At 38.0% G+C, this 21747-nt stretch overlaps 1 protein-coding gene across 1 annotated transcript in view; it reads right to left on the minus strand.

Moving 5' to 3' along the window:
- COL24A1 (collagen type XXIV alpha 1 chain) overlaps positions 1-21747 on the minus strand; it is a 149707-nt gene that overhangs the window by 48568 nt on the left and 79392 nt on the right. The window contains exons 23-28 of the mRNA XM_075156204.1: positions 20794-20847; positions 19669-19713; positions 7847-7900; positions 5889-5942; positions 4809-4862; positions 3959-4012 (exon numbers count right to left, since the gene is read on the minus strand). Coding sequence (XP_075012305.1) covers positions 3959-4012; positions 4809-4862; positions 5889-5942; positions 7847-7900; positions 19669-19713; positions 20794-20847 — 315 coding nt within the window. The remainder of the gene's footprint in view (positions 1-3958; positions 4013-4808; positions 4863-5888; positions 5943-7846; positions 7901-19668; positions 19714-20793; positions 20848-21747) is intronic.

Below are 21747 nucleotides of genomic sequence, written 5' to 3' on the forward strand. Positions count from 1 at the left end.
GCTGAAAGGTCCAAAATTTATGAGATGAAGGAATTCCACTCTGTGACAGTGCAGAAGTAGAGGGTCAGCGCTCCTAAGACTTCCTGCAGATTCCAGCTGTGAAGATGGGATATGTTCGTTTCAGTACACAACAAAGGGGAATTTCCATATGCTTCTGTTTAACTTCCGTATGTGACTGGTATGCATTATTTCAAGGCCTGCCACACAGAGCTCGGGGTTCTGACACTTTTCTTTCTGAATCTAGTGATGACAAACCCCAGGTTTCAGGGGCCCACAGATATTTTCCTTATGCGAGATTTCACTTTGGGCCTGATATTTTGATCTTGAGAGCAGACAAAATTGTCAGGGGCTTCAGTGGGACTTTGTTCGCAGAGCCTGAAGACCTGGGTCTGCTCTGAGACCCCCTTCCATGAAGCATTCCCAGTCATGCTGGATGGAGGCAAAGGCATAAACCACAGCTCCAAATTGGGACTTCCACAGAGCTTGGGATGTTTGGGATTTATTTTGAGTGATCTTTAATTATAAGCAATGCACTCCATGATGTGCTGCCAAAATCATAGAGACAGACTCCCTCAAAGATTCCTGTCTCAGCTGGCAGAAGATGTGACACTCCTTAAATAAAAACTATCTTCTACCTTCAAAATAGAATCTAAATTAAAATAAGTCTTTTCCCCATGAAAACAATCACCAGGTAGCAGATGCTGCTGAGAGGGGGGAGAGCCTGCAGGGGGGGCCTCACGTTCATATCAGTAGCTGGACTCTGACTCCAGCTCTGGTGATGCTGGCAGATGGACTTGCCAGGAGGGAAGGATCAGAGGAGGAGTTGAGAAGGGAATGCTATGTCCAGAGGAATTAAAATGTACAACCTGCAGCAGTTCAGTACCAACCTCAGAGATGACTATTTGCACTGAACTACTTTTGAGCTGGCCTTCTAACTCACTGCTTCCTATAGGCCACCAGTCAAACTGAAACTCCAGTGGACCGACAGGGCCCAAGGGATTTTCCTTTTTAGATGAAGCTCAAACATCAGCATTTTACAGTGAAGATGAGTGCATATGTGTACTCCTCATCTGATGCCACTGGCTTGTGTGTCCCAATTCAGAATAACACTTCAGCATGTATTCCACTTTCAGACATGCTCCGCCCGAAATCGCAGAGGTAAGGCACCCATTTATTTCATTGAATCAGGCCACTGAAGAAAAAGTGGTGCCAAGCTGCTACTTCTTTTCAGCTTCAAAATTGCTTTGCATTTCTGTTTTGATTTACATTTTCAAATCTGCCTGTGAACTAAAAGGCTGGTTTTCCCTCTGCTCCTCTACATCAAAGCAGAGATTCACAATCCTGTCAGAAGGCTGCCTCAGATATTAACGTAGGGCTCCCAGGAGCCCCTAGATCCTCTCTCCACTGAGCACATTTGTATAAGCACCTTTTGAACACTTCAGGAGCTACTTCTCTGCTAGCCGATGCCTGGGGTTGGACACTCCTGCTTACACCAATTCTTGGTAGTCCACTGTGTTTATCTGTGGGGGATGGATTCTTGCCCTCTGCAGCTAATTAAGGTTTCTCTTTGAATTTTGCTAGATATGTTGCATAAACAAATATATCTGCATTTCAGTTTTGCCTGAAAAACAGGCCTCAATAAACTAATTTTTCTGGGCACCGATAGATTACTTATGTGACATATTCAGTTCAGAAAATAAGCAGATGACCTGTAAGATGTCGGAAGCATTTGCTATTTCTGCATGTAAAATTATCAAAGTAATACTGAATATTTCTTAGTGTATACGATTTTGTTTGCGTTTTTTTACAGATAATTCATTATTAAATTAAAATGTCTATTATTAAATTAGCAAATTAATTCCCCAGAAAGAAATTTTTACTAATATATCCTTTTAAATAGGCTTTCAAAAAACACATCTATTGTAAGGGAAAAATGAAGACTGTTTTCAGAAGACCATATAGATTCTCTCTGATGATGGTGGGTATGTCCTTTTCCATGAGCTGCTGAGATAACTTCCTTAATCCTGAAAGCCAGACTCAGACAAATCTCCTACTGATAGGTACTTCAGACAAGCACAAGAAGTTCTAAGTCTTTGCAGATATACGCTCAAATCTTAAACCCATTTAAGGAAATTGAAGTCTGGGATAAATTATATTCTATGTCTGAAATTAAACAAAACCCCCCCCCAAAAAACCAACCCACTTGGCATTGCCAGCTGGAAACCTCTCTAATACAGGGTAACCCAGAACCATTATTGCAGACTGTTAACAGACATTATACATTTCATATGCTACATTTCACAAATTATTCCTACAAACTGCATCATGAACAAAGAGGTAAATTAAAACAGATTTCTTCTGAAGGAGGAGGAAACCATACTAAAGAAGGAAGACTCATTTGAAACATGTGAAGTTTCTCTTATGAATAATCCTGTAGTGTACTGCGAAGTTGCTAAGCATTGTATATTTCAAATATACAGACTATTCAAAATATTGTATGTTTCAAAATATTGCATATTTCAAATATAATGAATATTCAAAATAGAGTTCTAAATATACTATATTAATATTCAAATATATAATATATTCAGAGATATTCTTTTGAATATACTGAAAATATAACTCTTTACCCAATCTCTTATTTAATAGTTTAGCAATTATGAAAAAGTAATGTAGAAGAATACATAGGTAATATATTTTGTATTACAAAGTTTGCTAATCACAATATTTTCTAATCTAAAATCTTATTTAAAATGCAATGCATGCTTCTCAAGTATCTATCTCCAACCGGCATGAAATCTCCAGATCTTACAACTTTTCAAATTTTACCATGTATTTTCTTACAAAACATATGTATTGCAATAACAAAGGAGGATAAAGGAAGGCTGTAATTGTATTTTGCTGTAGCAACAAAAGTTTCTGCTTCCTATGACAGAAAGAAACCCACAAAATTATCTCACTGACAAGAATTCAGGGACTTTATCAGGAATAAGTGGTAAGCACTGCCCGATGCTAATACCACCTGTGAAGACACACTGGTCCAGCCACTGGTATGAGCTGTACAAGTCTCATAGGAAGCCTGGATATACTGTCAAACTGCTAGGTGAGGCTGATGTTAGAAGGGGGCATCTTCACTGCTATTCTCGACAAGCTCCATAAATCCAGTGAGAATATACTTGCTCATGCTGCAACCAAACCCATCTATACTATGAACTGGAAGCCCTTCCTGCAGGCACCTTGAGCTCAGACTGCAAAAACATGACCAAAAAAACTCAAGACAGGAAGTGCAAGAGACTGGTGGGGTTTATGAAGGAAAGCGTTTATGAAAACCATGTAGCCAACCATCCCCAGGTAACAAACTGCAATACTTTCACTTATACTGATTTTATGCATTGTGATCAAATGCTCATACAAACTGATGTAGACAGACTCCGTGTTCGCTTATGTCGGCTTTGGATTAGTGTTTTGTATACAGTGAAAAAATGGTTCCCATTTCCCAGATAAAGGAAATGATGATCTAATCAGAGGTTTGAGATTCTAGCATACACTATCTTCTGACTTTGCTTCTTCCTCTCTCAGAACTACGTTTGGCTGATTTTGATTGTCTTTCCAAAGACATAAATGACATGCAGATAAAGAAAATAGTCCTTAAAACATTGAAACAGTCCAATGGTAGTTATTATACAGAAAATAAGGACAGTGGTAATTTTGGTTCTGGTCCTGCTCTCAACTGAAATCAATAGCAAAACCCCATTTAACTGTAATGTGAGGCGAAATGAAGATTCATATCGTTTTCTACGTGGAAATGCAAGTATTATCTGTCTGATTTCAGTACAAACGGCTTGAGTTCGGAGGACAGAGTTTAAAGGAAGCAACTGTACATGGGTTACACGTCAGATTCGTATCGGCAACACACTAATCTCTGCTCTAAGTAACATGAAACCACAATACTACTCACTCTTCTTCCCTTAGGTCCCTGTGGCCCTGGTGGTCCTCTTGTCCCTGAAGGTCCCTACATGTCAAATAAACTTATTATTCATTGTCTTCTATACACAGATTTCTGAAAATTACAAGTCTCATGCACATTTAGCAATAGTCAATGCAACCAATAAAAATCAATCACTTTCACTCATGGTTCAAATTCAATTGATTGTGTTAGTACAATTTATCTAGAAAAATCTAAGTAAGAAACTCTATGCAACTTCATTCTGAATAAGAAATCATGATGTGACTGTTGGATAAATTACTTCTGTCCAACATCCCAAAATTGCTAAAGGATACTTGTATTTCAGCAACATTATGTTTAAAAACCTTAATAATTTGTGATAAAAGATTCAGTTTTTGTCTGTACTGAAGACCCATAGTAGTCAAATTATAACACAATTATACACAGCAAATTAGAATATAATTTATTTTTGATTAACAATGAAGCTAAACACATAATGAATATATTTAAATTTTATTAGGCATCAATGAATTAAAAATAAAATTGTTGTGCAATTATAAACCATCCTTAAAAAATTCTATTCCCCTACTTGTCTCAACAGACTGATTTTTAAATGGATGAGTAAATGACATAAATTAGTTTTCCTGTCTCTCATGGATCATCCTGGTAAAGAGCAGGTGAACAGACTTTGTGTCCAGATGGGTAAATTTTCATGACAGTTTTATAGTACAAATTATATTTGTATTGTATTTGTACTGTATCCAGTTTTGCAGTACAAATTAGAAATCATTCTTAGCAGAGCAAAAAGACAATTTGAAAATGGTACATTTTATGTCAAACCAAAGCACCACCCTATACCTACGGGTAATCCTTCTGGCCCCACAGGTCCAGGGCCTCCTGGAGGTCCTGGGTAGCCCTAGAATTGAAATAAATATAGAAAAGACAGAACAGTTTCATCAAAATTGTTATTATAACAACAATAATAAATCCAGTTACTTACCTAAAAAATTGGAGGTAAATTAATAAAATGTTTAATCTTGCAAAATTTATTCCCAAAATTTTTTTTAGAAAACAGATATTTATTTGGATATATCACAATAATCATTAAACCAACCTAAGAAGTTTTCCCACACACAGGCACTAGCTGGCAGGGATTTACTGAAACAAAAGCTGCTGAGTTCTAAATGAATTTCGAAATCCTCAAGTCAAGGCTGCGACAGTGGGAACAGAAAGTGGACACATCCTTGTGTGGGCACGACTGGCCAAGACAAAATGCGTTCTCTATACATTCTGGAGCCATCACAATGCTTGCTAGCAAACACACAACTGAACCCTAACCACTTCTCCTTGAGAACTTCAACTTGAATGTGACAATGGGCACACGTGTATAGCTTTTTACTTCTGTGCCCCAACAACCTATTTAACATAATAGTGGCCTCTAGGCTGTCTAATGCTGCATGAAATGTTGCATCCTGATTTAGGACACGTGGTGTTGTCAGGAAGCCAGACCTCCCACCAGAGCAGCACTCAGGGCTGTCTGGGTACTGCTGTCCAGTAGAATTAGAGGTGATGCTGGTTACCAGTCTATTAGAATAATCTGTGTTAAGCCAGTCTACACAGGAGATCATTCATTTACTTCCCCCCTCATTTATTTATCTCTCCTTTCAACTAATTGTGTTTAATTTTTTTATGTAAGTCTGCTTAGAGACATTTTTCAAAAATGCAGTTACTCCACTGCTTCATTCAGCGGATCACTTTGCAGCATCACTTCCACAGAGGGGATAAAGCTGCTAAATGAAACTTCCCAAGAACAATGTATCATAAATACTACTCTTTTCAATAAAGCTTGCACAGTCAGAAGAGTGAGAATTTATTACTGTTTTGGAAGGTAAAGCGCCTTTGTAAGTAACATAATTATGATTCTATGTTATTTGTGACTTACCATGACACCTTTCTCTCCAGGAGGACCTACTGGTCCTGGACTGCCTCGCTCTCCCTTTAGCGAAAAATTAAAAACAAAATAACAGTGAGCGCTCTTTCCCTGACTCATTCCATGTCCACTGAGCCAGGCATATCTGGCCAACGGGGCTAACCTGCAATAACAATACCAACAGCAATCCAAGAGATCTCTCATGAGGGTTGTAGTCCATAGTCTACAAGAGACTTGGTTGCTAAAGGGAACAACTTTTTGCAGTGCATAACACCATTGGTTCAGGCTCTGTCCTTCAGAAACAGTGTGGAGGCCTTTTTTCACTTTTGTTGAATTTGTGCACTCCTTCCTCCTACAAGCCCAGTCATATTTTGAAAAAATGATAAAACTGAATTTCTCTGTCTTCCCTACTCCTAGAAGACTGACAAAGAGATTTGATACCTCAGTCTTTGTGAACTGCAGCTAGCAGATTCCTTTTCTCCCTGTTGGGTGCATCACATTTATATTTATGTTCTTCTTTAATCCATAAAATTTGCCACAACAAACAAGCAAAAAAGAAAACGTTGTTCCCCTCTCCTTCATTTCTTCAGTGTGTGTTAGGAAAGCACAGATCTAAAAGCAAGACCAGCCCTTCAGCAGTTGCAGAAGCAACTGGAGTAGGGGAAGTAGGAAGGGTCTCTTTCTTGTCTTACATGCTTTCTCACCTTTTATTCGTATAACATCTAGCCCAAACACTAGGCTTGGCTGTAGATTATCCCCATACAAATATTACACTTTTATTGCAGCTAGTACACATGACATAGTGATAATGCTGTATTTTATGTTGCATACTGTTAGACACATATTTCTTTAAAATAATTATACTGGAAGTATGTTTGTCATTTAAATCCACATAGCATGATTACATTGTACTGTTTAATCCATAAAAGAGGAAGATAATAAATTCTACAGAAACAGCATAGCAATAACAATTATTGCACCATGAAGAAGCTTGCTTCCATCTGCTGATAGATTAATTAGTCTTTTACTGCCTTTTCCCTCCTAGCTAAACTAGCAGCAGTATCCTGAGGTAATCTTTGTTGGGCCAAGTATAATTATAAAGAACAAGAATCCTTTGACACCGAATTCTAAGACGATATTATGATTAAAACCACACGAGACTTGTCTAAATTTTAGTTTTAACAAGCAGTGCTTTCCACTGATGTATTTGCTTTCATAGATTATATAAATTATAATCAGATTTTCATGGAAGTTCTAATACATTATTAAGACTTTCTCAATAAAATATCTAAATAGCAGCCACCAGTCTAGGTGAAATAATTCAGCCCTGCAGGGAAGAAATACAAACGGTGCTGGATCATTCTGACAAACAATTATGTTTTTATTATAATTGAAACTGACATGCAGACCAGTAATAGTTTCCTGTTTTTCAGTTCTAAAACACTTCACCTAAATAAACCCATATCAAATATGCTTAAGTTATTTATACTGTTCTAGTCACATTAAGTCTGCCAAACATTGCTTTCATAAACGCAACTGTTACTGCACAGCAGACAAAACTAACAATGTTGTCTTCTTTACTCAGTTAATGCATACAGCCAAATTTTACCTTTCTACTTTTGTTTTCATTATGTAGCAGTGCAAAACCAGTGACTACTGTATAAAATAAATATAATTTATGCCAGTTTCTCTGAATCAATAGCAGTAGATAGTAAAGTAAGTGCCATAATACAAACAAGATATCAAATCTATCAGCTCTAAATTCATTGCCAAGCAAAATCAAGGATACCAGATGCATACCACAAATAACAGCATTTGGGTTACCATTTATTACATCCCTGTGCTCTGAAATAGCTACATGAATATTAGCTTTGTCAGCAGTCAGTAAACAATCTCTCACCAATATTTTATCACCCCAATGGCTTTCAAAGCTCATTTTTGCTGCTGAGTAGTCAGATACGCTGTTATACCTTTTCGCCAAGGCTACCAGATGGCCCAGTTTCTCCAGGTAAGCCAGCTGATCCCTGTACAAAAAGTAAATGGACTTTTATTAGTACAATGTCCGTACTACTTCATGGTTGGCAGCTCCCCAGCAACCTGGCAGCAGAGCATGGCACATTTCTGCATCCCGGAGAACCACTGGTCTATTTGTGTTAAGTGCTCCTGTGGGGAAGTGACTGCACAAACTAACCTGGCTTACAATCCATGCAGGAGGATCACTGCATCTAGACACACCGACAGTAAATGGCTACTGCTTGAAAAGAAATTACATTAATTTAATCATCATACTGTGCTACCACCTAAGGTCTGCCACTGAGCTCAGTCTTGCAGTGCTAGAAGCTTTACAAACATACAATTAAAGGTGATAATTGCTCTGTTAGCGCTTCAGTCTGACCACAAATTTCAAGGGGAATAAACTCAGTGGAACAAAGTAGAAGTCAGTCAAAACAAAAATGATATTGGATCAGGTGTTGTCAGAATTTTCCCTTTAAGTGTTGTAGCCCCAAATGCCTTTGAAGTCAGGGGATCAGAGCCTTTCAGTCCTTTTAAAAATGAAATAACTCTCTCCTGAGGCTCTCCCACAAGTTTCCTCTGGATAGAACAAGTACCATGGAATAGGAAACATGAGAGGAAGTACTTTTAAAAAGCTTATTCCCGAGTGCTTGCAATACCCCCTTTATTATCAAACGAAAAGAAAAAAAAATAATTATAGTGCAAGACCCCAGTTGAGAAAAGTATGAAACAGTGAGCTTGAAGAAAAAGCAATAGGTGCCCAGAGTACATTGCATGACTGCTCATGAAAGATGGCAGAAATGTGGAAGCTCCTAGTGACATAATACACAACTGTACCATGTCTGTAACACTTTAAAAAGCACAAATAAAATAGCAATTCACACATTGGCATTACTATATCTACACGTGTAGGAATGTACTAGCTTAAGTAGCACTACACTGGCCCTTAGGTGAGATTTTTTTTAAAAAAGCATTACTTCTGAGCTCACTAGACAGCTCATATTCCTTTCAAGAGCCTAGTAGTAGTTTATTCCATAAAAATAACGTCATAGCAGAAAGACAACATTCCAGTCTGAGATCTCTGCCTTTGGAAAAAACCCATCATTTTTTTAGCTTTTACCTGTATAATTTCAATAGAGTTCAGCCTCAAGTACTTTAACACAACAGACGTAAAGTAACTAAGGCTTTATGATGGCTTTTTATTTTCTTGGACTCCTAGCTCCTCTAGAAATCTCATAGTTTAAATATACTGCAATAAGCCATTGATACAGCTGCCTTTGAGTCTGACAATACTGGCACAAACTACTTTCTGGAAGGGGCTAAAGAGATAAACAGGCATCTCTATGGCTGCTGGACTGATGTATTCTATGTGAGAACTTGTGTATCATATGTCAGAACTGAAACGTCTCTTGGCAGCAGCCAAAGATTCGTGCTGGTGATACTGGCACTCAGGCGATGCCCAGACGTCACTGGCAGGAATGAGGGACTTCCATGACGAACTTGGAGAACAAGAGCTACCACTGCTACCAGTCATGGCCAACAGCAGGCCTCAGCACCAGGCAGAAATCTCTGAGACAAAGAATTACCCTGTACTCTTGCTCATCAAGATAAGAGGTGTGGAGGTATGGTTTCAAAAGGCTAAAGACTAATCACTTTGATTCTCTTATTCCAGAAAGGACAGACGACGTAATCAGAGCCAAAACGTAACTCAGACCTATTCTCCTTCCACAGAGACACTCCTGATCTCCCAGCCAATGCCACACTGTTTACAGGACTGAAGACGCTGATTAGAAAGATGGGCAGCTGTGCTTTGCACCAGCAGTGAAGCATTTACTATACAGCCCCTGATCAAGTCCCCTTTTCAATTCAAAAGTATTGTCTTTCTGACTAAGTGGCTCTGGTCTGAAAGAGAAGGAATGACTAGGAAGCAGTGATTGTGAATGTATTACCCAGCACATTAGGTCTAGCCTACAACACCTTCCAGAGCAAGGACAAAAGTTGGCTGTTAAGTAGCAAGTTTCCTAGACACTGTTCTGAGGCTGTTCATCAGAAGAATGTAAATTTACAGTAAAAACGCTAAAAGAAGAAAGTGGATTTTTGTTGATATAAAAGATGGAAAAAACCTCTGCATGAGTGGAAGTGGATACGTATGGAAAGCAAAACAATAGTCAAGATGACAGGAAGAACTGAAGCCAATGAAACGGTAAAGACAATAGGGACTTCAAGAGGAATGAAGGGGAAAGAAGTTCATGACAGGTTAACTAAATCCTCTTCCACTCCTCCATCCAAAACAGAGGGCAAGTGTCTGAGACTGAGATAAAGCTAGGGTAGGTGTACGTGCAGAGGCAAGAGAGGAAAAACAAGCTTACTTAAGAATATAATTTTGGTCCTTAAAACAATCAGTAGCATTCAGTAAAGAAAAAGTGCAATCAGAGAGCAAAATGTCTTGTTCCATCAATACATTAGCCATAAAGCGCTGTTTTCCCTACAGACTTTCTTAAAGAACACATGGCTCCTTAAATCCCAGATTGGATTGGTTTATTATAGAGCCACTAGGACTGGATTGAGGTTTCAACTCTCCCTCCTTCTTACATAAGAGGATGAATACAGGCCAAAGCAGGTTTGTTGAGTCAGTGTCTTCCAGCATCCCTTCAATTCTTTGGGGAGCAGTGGATTCCAAAAATCAAATTGAATGTATTAGGCAACAGAAAAATAAAGCAAAAAGCCCTGAAGTGTTCAAAAAAAATCATCATGGTTTTAAACCTTATTAAAAAAATAGTCATAAACTTTCATTTACAAGGGTGTGTGTAAAACTCTCCAGTGAGAATAACAGCATTTTAGAAACCTTCTTGACAGGAGCATTTTTGTGGAAAATTAAGCAGCGACCAGATCTCACAACTAACACATGCCTGAAAAAGACAAAAACATCTTGCCAGGGCATATGCTCTGTCTAAGAAACCGGACTGTAGTTGAATAATTGAAAACACATTGTATACTTAATGCAAACCCAAGTAATCCATTGAAAAGCTTGGTAGTGAGAAATATTCAGCTGGTTCCAAACATTCCTGTGGAAGCAGTTACCTGTCAGGTTGTAGGCTAACATGTTCTTCTGTGGTAATTGAAAATTTTCCAATCCAATGTTATTTAGAATTCAGCATTTTCAAACATTTTTATTCAATGTCATTTAATGACATGACACAAGTGATTTTAAAATATTGTCTTGCCACATTAACATTTTTCTATGAACTTTTTTTGGTATTTCTAATTAATTTTCTTTAAAATTTTCCTGAATCTGTGCTGAATCACTTCACTCCAGATCCAGCATTCAGCAATATCATAACTCTGCCTGCTCATTAAGATTTCCACTTAAACATTTCTTTAAGATCCCATCAGCTTGGCACAGTACTCAAAAAAACCAAAATGAGCTAACATTTAGGTTTGATTTTAACAGATAAAAATTTACTTGAGGATCCTTGAAGATTCAAGCCAACTACCAAGGGTGAGGGACAGGAGGAAAAAGAAAAGTGGATGCTCTAACAATCAGCTTCTACTATTTCATACCCAGCTGATAGAAAAATACCTCTACAACTCATAATATTATAAAAATGAAGTTCTAAGAAATAAATATTAATCTAAGCTCAGTTTAGGAAGAAAGCATGATGCAGGGTTTACACTGGCTGCTATTCAGGCTTCACATCGTCTACAGTAGAACAAAGGGTAGCTGCTCTGTGAGAAAGGAGCCATCATGGACAGTTGATATCCGCTCTGGAATAAAAAACCCTGCTAGTCATAGATTTCTGGGTGAATTTGTATCAGATCACTGCTTTTGTGTGACTCTATTTTTGATCTGACCAAAAATAGTATATGGCTGAACCATAGACAGGCTTTGGAAACCAAAGACTTTCAATAGAGCCTTTGTGTAGAACATTTGCTTACTACTGTGCCAGTGTCAGGTATGAATTGAATGGAGCAGCTCTTAATATCCCGCACTAACAGGACAAGAGTAACCTGAAGTTTTAAAGAAAGCCCTGTCTCTAGACCACTGGGAAACAGGATCAATTTTGGAGGATGTATTTTCTCAGATAAAGGAAAAACTCTAGTAATTTGAGTTATCTGAAAAGCTATAAAGAATATAAAGTAAACTGATGCCAGTTTACTTACAGTTTACTGCCAGTTCAATTACTGAATTAGTTACTTTTGAATCCCTTAGTGACTAATACTACATTTGCCCTCTAATGGCACTTTATTTTGAATTATCAAAATGCAAGAGTAGACTAGAAAATGGTCCCATGTCAGACCTTGGCATCTGAGGAGCTCTTGGCTGACACCTGTGCAAACTGCTGTGTGCATGCCAAAAAGCGATCCAGGCTTTTGGTTGTGTGGTCCTTTTTTATTACTCAAGCTGGTGATTCCACCTCTAAACTTTAGAAACTATTTCCTACCTCATAACCACAGTACTAAAAATGTTATGAAGTGACCATAAGATCTGTAGCTGCTTTGCGCAGGATTATGTTGGGAAACGTGATATTTGAAAGGCAGATGCTATTTTCTTCTTTTTGACACTGAGATCTGGCCATTTGACACTGAGATCATTAGCATTTTCTGTCTGTTGAGAAAGTTACTTGGTAGTCAACCAGAGGCGATAATCTGAGTGAAAATCTATGCTTTGTTACTGCCAGTGGAGGAGGTGAGTGAAAGCAGAGATGCACCGTATTTGTATGTCGCAGCTGATGTTTCACTCAATTTTTTAAAGGACTCAAAACTGCAACTACCTGAATATTTAAAAGGCAAAATGTACTGGCACCATTGCCTAATCTACAGCAGTTTCAGGAAAGACATAAATGGGTTAAATTTTGCTTCCAGTAACACCAGTGTAAGGTAAGGTAATTCTGTTTGATAGCGTTATGCAGAGAAATACTTGCATTTAAAGGAAGCTAGCTTATGAAGTGCAGGAGGATGTGCTCCACTGCAAAACCTTGGAAGCCAAACTGCAGATGCCATGTGCGGGTACTATTGCTCTACATTTTTCTTCCCAAACCACTAAGGTACATGAAATACATCAGTTAAATTCAGACAGACAGTGAAGGGGACAAACAGTGAGAAGACTGGATTGTGTGCTGATACCTACACCATTACTGAGTAAGTTTAATGCATGCTGGAACAACTTATCCTTGATTATTGCTAAAATAGCCTTAAACATTTTTCTCATATTTTAGTGCTGCAAAATCACTTGGACATGCAAATAAGTATGGATATAAAGCTATAGATCAGGTGGTGGAAAAACAACAACACAGCTCCAAGTACCTACTACCCAGGTAGCATCTGACTCCCTGGAAAGGCTAAATTCCTCTCTTGGTCAGGGAAAGAGCGGAGGACTGGTACGGTTTTCTGATGTTCCACTAGATCTGCAAGGGTTCTATTTGTATGAGAATCTTTCAAATGACCATGAGAAAAAGGCAGCCTGAGGTCAGTACTATCGTGGCAGTCAGGACATGGTTCGCTCGCTGGGAAGGATACTACATTTCACACAGTCTACTTGCCATAAGCAGCGTGGAGATGACATGAAGTGAATTGGGTGACACAAACTCCATAGAAATCTGAAGTATTTTCACTTTCCAAGTGACAATCAGAATAATGACATTTATAGAAGTTCTTGGTTTTGATTGTCAAGTTCACGCTGATAGCTTTTTGTAATCTGTACAAAGGAAAAAAAAAATTCTTCTGAAGGTAGATATTACTCCAGAGTCATATCTTGGCTAAACTGAATTGGGATAAAAGTTATTTACATTTACGCATCTAACTAGAGGCTTTTTTTTCTTGGGTGACAAATCTCACATGGAAGAGATTATCCTTCTCTTTGACTTTTCTCAATGGTATAGGGAGTGTTGACTGTCTTAAGATGTTAGGCCTAACTTGCAAAACCATAGAGGGTGTGGGGCTGTGAGTATTCTGTGGGGTAGCATGGCAGCTGAAACTAGCTGATGAAGAACACTACTAGCAAAAAGTCCTTCAAGAAAAATGAGCTACAGCTTGAAAAAGCTAACCTCCAGATATTGTAACCTGTTTACCCACTCTTCTTGAGAGAAAGACCTAGCAGCAATGATAGTATATCAGTTTATCTAGGGTAAAAACAAGAAGCACAACATAGACACAGAAGTATCATTATTACAATTCACCATAAGATCTTCATAGAACTTACATTAATCTGTATCCAATAGGTTTCTGAAAGCAACTGAACTAGTTCCTTCTTCTGAAACCCTTGGCAATGCCCCATGCATTCACCAGTCTTTGGAAAAAAAAAGGTTTTCCTTAACTGACTTTTCTTGTGGCCTATGGCTTACAATTCTCATTTGCATATCCCCAAAGCCCAGGCTTTTCATGATAGTTCAAAGAACTCATTCTATTGAGCATCCTGAAAACATCAGTTAAAGCCCATTTAATCTTTCCTTCAAACAAAAGGAATTGCAGTTTCCATTCTCCATGAATTAAGCATCCCTGGTGCCTAATCCAGATAAATTTTACCTCTGCAGGAGATGTGGTAATTGCTTTATGGGAATTCTCAAAAGCAACTCAACTCCTAGGCACATGGCCTAACTGCAGCGTTTTCTTGCCTTCCCACAGACTCTCACAGGCTGACCATTTTCTGCCCTTGACAGCCTGAATATCAGGTTTTTCTTCTTTGCTGGATTGTAATTTTCTATTCTTTTTAGCTTTTTTTTTTTTTGGCGGGGGTGGGGAAGCACTTCTCATTTCAGCTTGGTTTCTCTTCTGCTTTCAAAAACTATTTGCAACTGGGCAAACTTGATGACATGTAAATTTTCCAGGTCTTTGAAGATTATTTTTCCAGGATTTGTGTTCATGAACTCTGCTTATTTTAGTTTGTCCTTTTGACACCAGTTGTACATGCTGCAGCTGACAGTTTTATCCTTGTACTCTGTCTGTATACGTATAAATGTCAGTGATTCCTAATTCAGAAGTGTATGGGCCAAGGGCTGAATTTCTGTAATGGTGCTGGCAAGGAGAAATTGGAATCATCTTGCACTTAGTTTTTCAGTGTAGCCCAATCTGGGTAAACACTAGCATTACCAAACAGTAACACAACCCTGACAAGCAACTGTTTTAAGTTCAGATGAGTTCAATTTTGTGCCATAAAAGCTGAGCAATGAATAATTTTCTTAAATCATCCCTGACACTTTAACACAGACAGGTCATTTGTATGAGATGTTTGAAGCTGGTTTCAAATATTTGCTATCCATCACTGGATAGAATCTGATCTAAGCATATAAAATCCAGTTGCACATGGCAGCAAACTGAGATTTTCCTCCCCCTAATTGTAAGGGCAATTTTCTCAGTAGCTGAAGTGGTTGTTTCCTTTGGTGTGCCTTCCAAAAGATTTTGTCTCATCAGCAGTGTAAATTTGCTCTGCCTGCTGTCCCTTATTTCTCACCATCTTAACCAGTCCCTCTTCAATTGGTCCTGATGGTCCTGCAGTTAACTGATTATCTTGCAGCAAAGGACAGCTGGGTCTTATCACAACTTTGGGCTTTGCTTAGCCAAGCAGCACCACCTGAACCTGCCCACCTTCCCCTTTAGCAGGGCATGTGTGGTAGCCAGAGAAAGTTTTATTGTAAGACTCTGTTAAGGAATAGTGTCTGAAGTTTCATCTTAGGCACATTCCTGATCTAGTAATAAAATGTGTGTCATTTTAAGCTTATGAGCACAGTGAATGTTTTATAAATTTAATCTACTCAGTTTCCACACTAGACAAACATCCAGAAATACTTTGGCAGAAATGTGCTCTAAAGGGTCAGCCGCTTCATGTAACCTAAGAAATGTTGGACAATACAGCTTCTAGTCTATTGACAAAGCTGTATTTCAGCACATATCCCATCTAAGACTGAATAACCAAGCATTATGGTCCAATCTCCTGCTGTTGAAACGTCCCCGCTCGTGCACAGTTGCCATCTGTATTTTTCTAAGCAGATATTAAGCAGTACTTGACTTGGAAAAGCAGCTACAGAAAAGCAGTAACTATTTTGGCACCTCAGGCAGCAGTGACAGTTGTATTAGTCAAAGACAGAAGATGATGACACCAAGAAAAGTAAGAAAATGGAACGAAACAGAAGAAAAATATTGGTGCAACCCTTTGGTATCAATAGCAGACACGCACATGTGCATCATGTCATACTTTGCTATGAAATCAACATTTACAGGATTTATTATTGCAAAATTGCTTCTTTTGACAGCTTATTCAGGAAATGCACTAGTTTTCTTTTGGAGAACTGGAATAGTATGATGGATTCCCCACTGCTAAAAAAAACAATATCAGATATTTCAACTGTGGGCTTAAAAGTATATCATATACTGTAACTCAGTCAATAAAGATCATGAATAAACAACAACCAATAGATAAGCCAAAGTGGAGGGGTGGCACAGAAGGAAGAAAACATACACACAGAATTTTATTAGACATTGGACTTCCTATCAACTTTTTAGTAACTTTTTTTTCCCTTTGCCTTTACTATTAAATAAATTGTACAGTAATTGCACATTGTTTAGTGCTATTTGTACAAATCCTCTTTGTATTTGGTGTCACCAACCATTTGGTAACGCAAACTTCACAAGGCATCTATAAGGACGGATGCCTTACTCCATACCGTCTTTTGGGCTCCATCTCAAAATCTGTGACAGCAGCTAGCAGCATTTGTACTTTGTCTTTTGTTTTTCAAACATTTTTTTTTTGTGTGTCCATGTTTGATTCCAGAGATGTCCTGAAGTCATCATGTATGCCACCAGAGCCAATACTGAATAGCAAGGAGTGGATTTATCTGTGAATTAAGAACTTTGGATTCTCTCTGCACACCAAGGAAACTAAAAATTACTTGTTGCAAACAGAAGCTGGTGAGAAGCTGCAAGTAAAAACTGCATCCAAAGCATACAGAAGTGAATATTTTGCATCAGGACTCACATCTGGAAAACCATTTTCTGCATATGAGAAAAACCATCCTCTTCCTGCTAGTACTTTTTAATTTACTTAGGAAAAGCTTAACTGCTACATATTACAGTGGTGAATAAAGTGAAGGGAAGGGATTTTGAAAGGTCTTCCTGCGAGTTCTGCTGAGTGTGTTTGAAAGGCTGTCTCCTGCTCTTGGTGTTTTACCATTGGCCTTAACCACAAGATAATATATATTATCCCCCTAAAGACCACATAGTGGGCATTAGTCCTCTGCTCCCAGATAATACAAAGGTACTATAAGATGATCAAGGGCCTGTGAAGCTCATTTGATTAAAATGCATGTAAATAAAGCAGAAGACATTCTACAATCCACAAGTAAAAATAAAGAGTATTTATCAGTAGCTTATAAACCACTTCAGTTCTCGGGTATCTCATGTCATCCTGTATCATATACAAATTATCCAAACAGCAAGTGTGGGAAGTGGTAATTAACGATGGGCTATAATTATCTTTCTTTATAACACTGCAACAGTGCTGCAACATCCCCTCTTTTGGCACAAAGAATAATTGTTATTTTATTCTTGCAGCTTGTCCCTGACTACAGTTAGGTAGTTAGTATGATTATTTTATTAATCATCATTGCAACATATAATCACTGATTACATATTTGAGCTAGTAAATATCATATTTGTATTAGAATGGAGCTCATTTAGCAGTGAATGATACTATGTTCATACAAAATACCTGAGCTGTGGAAAATGTGTGCACTGAATTCAAGTTCACTGAGGAGCAAAACAAAACCATGACAAATCCAGAAACTTAAGGTTAAGTAATTAGCTTCTGTGACTGTTTTATGTACTATTATTAATGTAGTGACTTAGGATTGAGCTTAGCTTTGTCTTTTGTTGAAGATATTGGTGCATGTGGCACTGTACAACAGAGTAAATGCTATCAATTTTCCCTAACATGTTACAGGCTGAAAAACAGAATTTATATGTAATAAAAGCTTCATTTTGCACACTGTTGGAAACAAAAAAGCAAGTGTAATGTTGTCAGAGTAATGTTGGTTGTATGGACAGGAGATTATATTACTGTGTGCCCATAAGGGGTCATTTCTGCATCTCTCCACAAAAGCAATGTAGTGTTATGATGTCCCACTCATTCCCCTCTACCGTGACATCCTCATTCTCCGGTATTCATCCACATTTGCCCTAATCATTCAGCAATATAAAAACCCCCAGATTTCCAAATGGTATCATAAGGAAAGGAAACTATTGCTTTATAACTCTGATTACAACCTAACAAAATGAAGGTTTTTCCATGTATCAACTGCTGAACAAAGCTACAGATCAAGCTGCTGCTAAGTACAGTTGCTACGTTTAAAGATGCTGGCTGACTTTTAAGTGGACCTTATGGCGTTATATGGCATTATCAGTTCCTGTCTAAGCAGATACTTTCAACTGACTGAAAGTCCAGCTTCTCAGTCCCCTTCCCTGGAGCACAGAGTGTTCAGAGTGCACAGAGGAGCTGGACTTGACTTACAAGCAGTTCTGAAAATTTCAGCAGTAACCAACCATTTGATGAGCTGTCTAGGGTATGTCTGGTATTTTGCAGACAATGGGGAGCTCACTCTGACTGCTGTCTAAGTTCAACAGAGTTTATGTGAATAGTATAGCACTGAGCCCAAACCAGTGTACAGTATCTCTCCTCAGCATACATTAACTCAAGAAACAAAACCAATTTAGTCATGTTCTGTGCAACATCTGGGTAACTCAAGTATGGGTCAACAAGCTCACACCTGCCCATAATTCCCAGACAAAAGTTAAAAATACAAAAGGGCAGGGGATGAAATTAAGCAGAGAGAATTGCAAGGCAGTATGTTTAAGTGAATTATCAACTAAAAAAGCACCTACAGTGGAAGAACTGGAAAAGATAATGACTTTAAAAAAGAAGGATTGGAGACTGTGGATCACAAACCAAATAACAACAAGCTATTGCAAAAATGGGGATATCTATGCAAGAATATGGCTTGTAAGAAGCAATTTTTCCTTTCTCTCACCAGTCTGAACAGTTTGGGCAGCAAGCTGGAGTCACAGATGTTTAGATGATTTGGAAACAGTCTACAGGAGAATAAGAACTTAAATTACCTAGAAAACATGAAAGGCTAAGTGACTTGGGACTGTTTAGCCTGAAAAGAATGAAGGAGGCACACAATAACAATCATCATTTGTAAAATGCTGTTTCTAGCAGAAGGGAGTCAGGTTACACAATTAGAAGAACTTTTAAAAAATAAAGATAAAGAAGCCCTGGGCTGCCTGCAGGTCATGGAGCCTTCATTCTTGGAGCTTTTTAATAACTGGTTATCCAAATATTTATCAGAAGTGATATAAAGATAACTGATCCTGCCTAAGCAGTAGAGGATGGACTACGTGTCACCTCAAGGTCACCTTGAGCTCTGTGATTTTATGGAGGGCAGACAGAACAAGTCTGCAAAATATATCTCAGTCTACATGTTGCCTCTCAAATGATTTCAGTGGAAAAGGATCACTCATTCATTTACTCAAACGTGCTTTGGAAGATCCCTACAACTACCTGTAATGTTCCCTCAACCTGTTACGAAAAAAGCAGAATTAACTCTGAAAATACTTAAAATGGGGAATTTCTTTAAATAGTATGATTCTGAAAGACCACAAAGGTATAGCCAACCTACTACAGCTTCAAAGAAAGGCAAACTTCATCAGAAAGTTACTGCAACAAATTACTCATTCACTCTCAAATAAACATAGAAATAAAAATAAAACCAGAAAGACAATTCAAGCTTACTGCTTCACCAGTTTTTCCAAGATTTCCTTGGTCTCCGTGTTCTCCCTGTTAAATGTAGAAAACAGAGGATGTAGTTCATTAGAAAAGTAATTTTTTGCATATGTGTTTATTAAAGTCCTCTATTTTCCTAGGAGCCTCTTTATTTTCTAAATTACATCTGCCAATTAAAACTTTAAAAGCTAAAATTAAGCAACCAGCAAAAATTTAATTTTGTCAGTGGCTAATTTTGATTTTGTAAAAAGATGTAAGCACTGTCCTAATATATTTAGGACTTACCCAGAAAAATGAAAACTATGTATTAAGGGTTCACTAAATACATTGTCAGCAAACACTATACATGAATGATTTAGTTTTTATTTACATCTTCCTTTCTGCAAATTACCTTCATTATTTCACAACTACTTCAAAAGTAAATGTTACCTGTGCACACTATTGGTAACTTTAATTTTGTTATGAAATATTAGGAAAATTGACATTTGAATGACATTTTTAACAAACTTCTCTCCCTTCCCCCAAAAGCTTGGAACTGGCATTAAGTATTTTTTTAATTAATTCTATTCTACTTAATAATGCTGCAAGTCACATTACATAACTCCAGAACATTTTGCTATGTATTTTACAAGTGGAAGCTGGGCGTATATGCACTATTAATTATCTGGCTATGACTATAATCTCAGTGCCCTGATGAACAGTGATTTGGGTACCATTTACTCAGATTGCAACTCAGCACTGAGAAATTCTACTGCCACAAGCTCCTCTTTCAAACTGCAGCACTTCATCTTGTCCCCCCTCACATCCCCAAAGTCCTGTCAGTGCAGGAACTGCCCTGGGTCCCTTGTTGCCCCCAGGCCCAGCCACCCCCACATCCCCAGGCAGCTAGATCTCATTTTAGCAGGTGCTGTCTTTGCTTACACATCCCTGCCTCCTAGAGCTGCATAATTTCCTTCTTTTCCAAAATGGGATCTTCCAAGAAAGCAGAATCACCAGTATGATATAAATTTATATTATATGGAAGCATGTATACTCATATCCTTTCACTGGCATGCCACTGTATATAGCAGTGTATAATTGTACACAGTTGATATTCCAAACACATTTTATTTCATACATAAAACCATCACTTACCTTTAAACCTTCTGGTCCAGGATCACCTACAAAACCTTTCTGTCCTGACTTTCCCTGAAATAATGATTAGAATAAAATATTGTAAATATTTTATTTTTAAAAGGTAATTTCATCCCAGTTTGTTTTTATCAAAATATGTGCACTCAAAAATGTACAGTTTAGTAATATTTAATACCAACATTTGAGCTAATGTATTTATAAATCCACATCTGAAAATACGCTGTTGATTATTACAGCAAATACTAGCACAGTAAGCAGAATCTGTATTAACTCTTACAGCGGTTAACACTGAGGAAAAACAGTCACAATCCAAGAATCAAACACATTTCAATTTCACTTTAAAAAACATATTAAGGAGACAAAGAAAAGGTACGGTCATGTTCTCTCCTGGCCAATTCCAGCAGAACAGGGACTCACACTAACAGAATTTGATGTTTAGACTTCAGGGACTGGTGTCATAACTGTCCTTCCTCAACCAGACAAAATCAGCTCAAATATCCTCTCCTCTTTGTTCATCGAATTGATTATTTTAACCCTCATGTCTCTCCACTAGCATTTTGCTGCTGATAGATCTTGTTGCTCTGATACTCAGTTAATAACATTGTTACCTGGAAGAAATACAGCAACATCAATCAGAGCAGGAGGCCATGAAGTGACGAGATCCTTTGAAGCATTTTATAAGATACATCCCTCCCTCTGTTGTCACTCACATAGACCCACAAAGGCATAAAACCCAGAATGCTTTTCTCCTGAATTTTCAATTAGATGTTTATAACTTATTATGTCTCACTTTTAGGAGGTCGTTTTTCCTCCAGGTATACTTTACTTCATCTACAACATGGCCTATCCATTTGGTTATCTGAACAGCATAGCCCTGCTTAGACAAACTTTCTCCACCTGCTCTGAGGCAAAGACCCTAGTCCAAAAGTAAAGGTCCAATGGACTGGATCTGGC

The sequence above is a fragment of the Calonectris borealis genome, chromosome 8, assembly GCF_964195595.1.
Source record: "Calonectris borealis chromosome 8, bCalBor7.hap1.2, whole genome shotgun sequence".
NCBI classification, from domain to species: domain Eukaryota; kingdom Metazoa; phylum Chordata; class Aves; order Procellariiformes; family Procellariidae; genus Calonectris; species Calonectris borealis.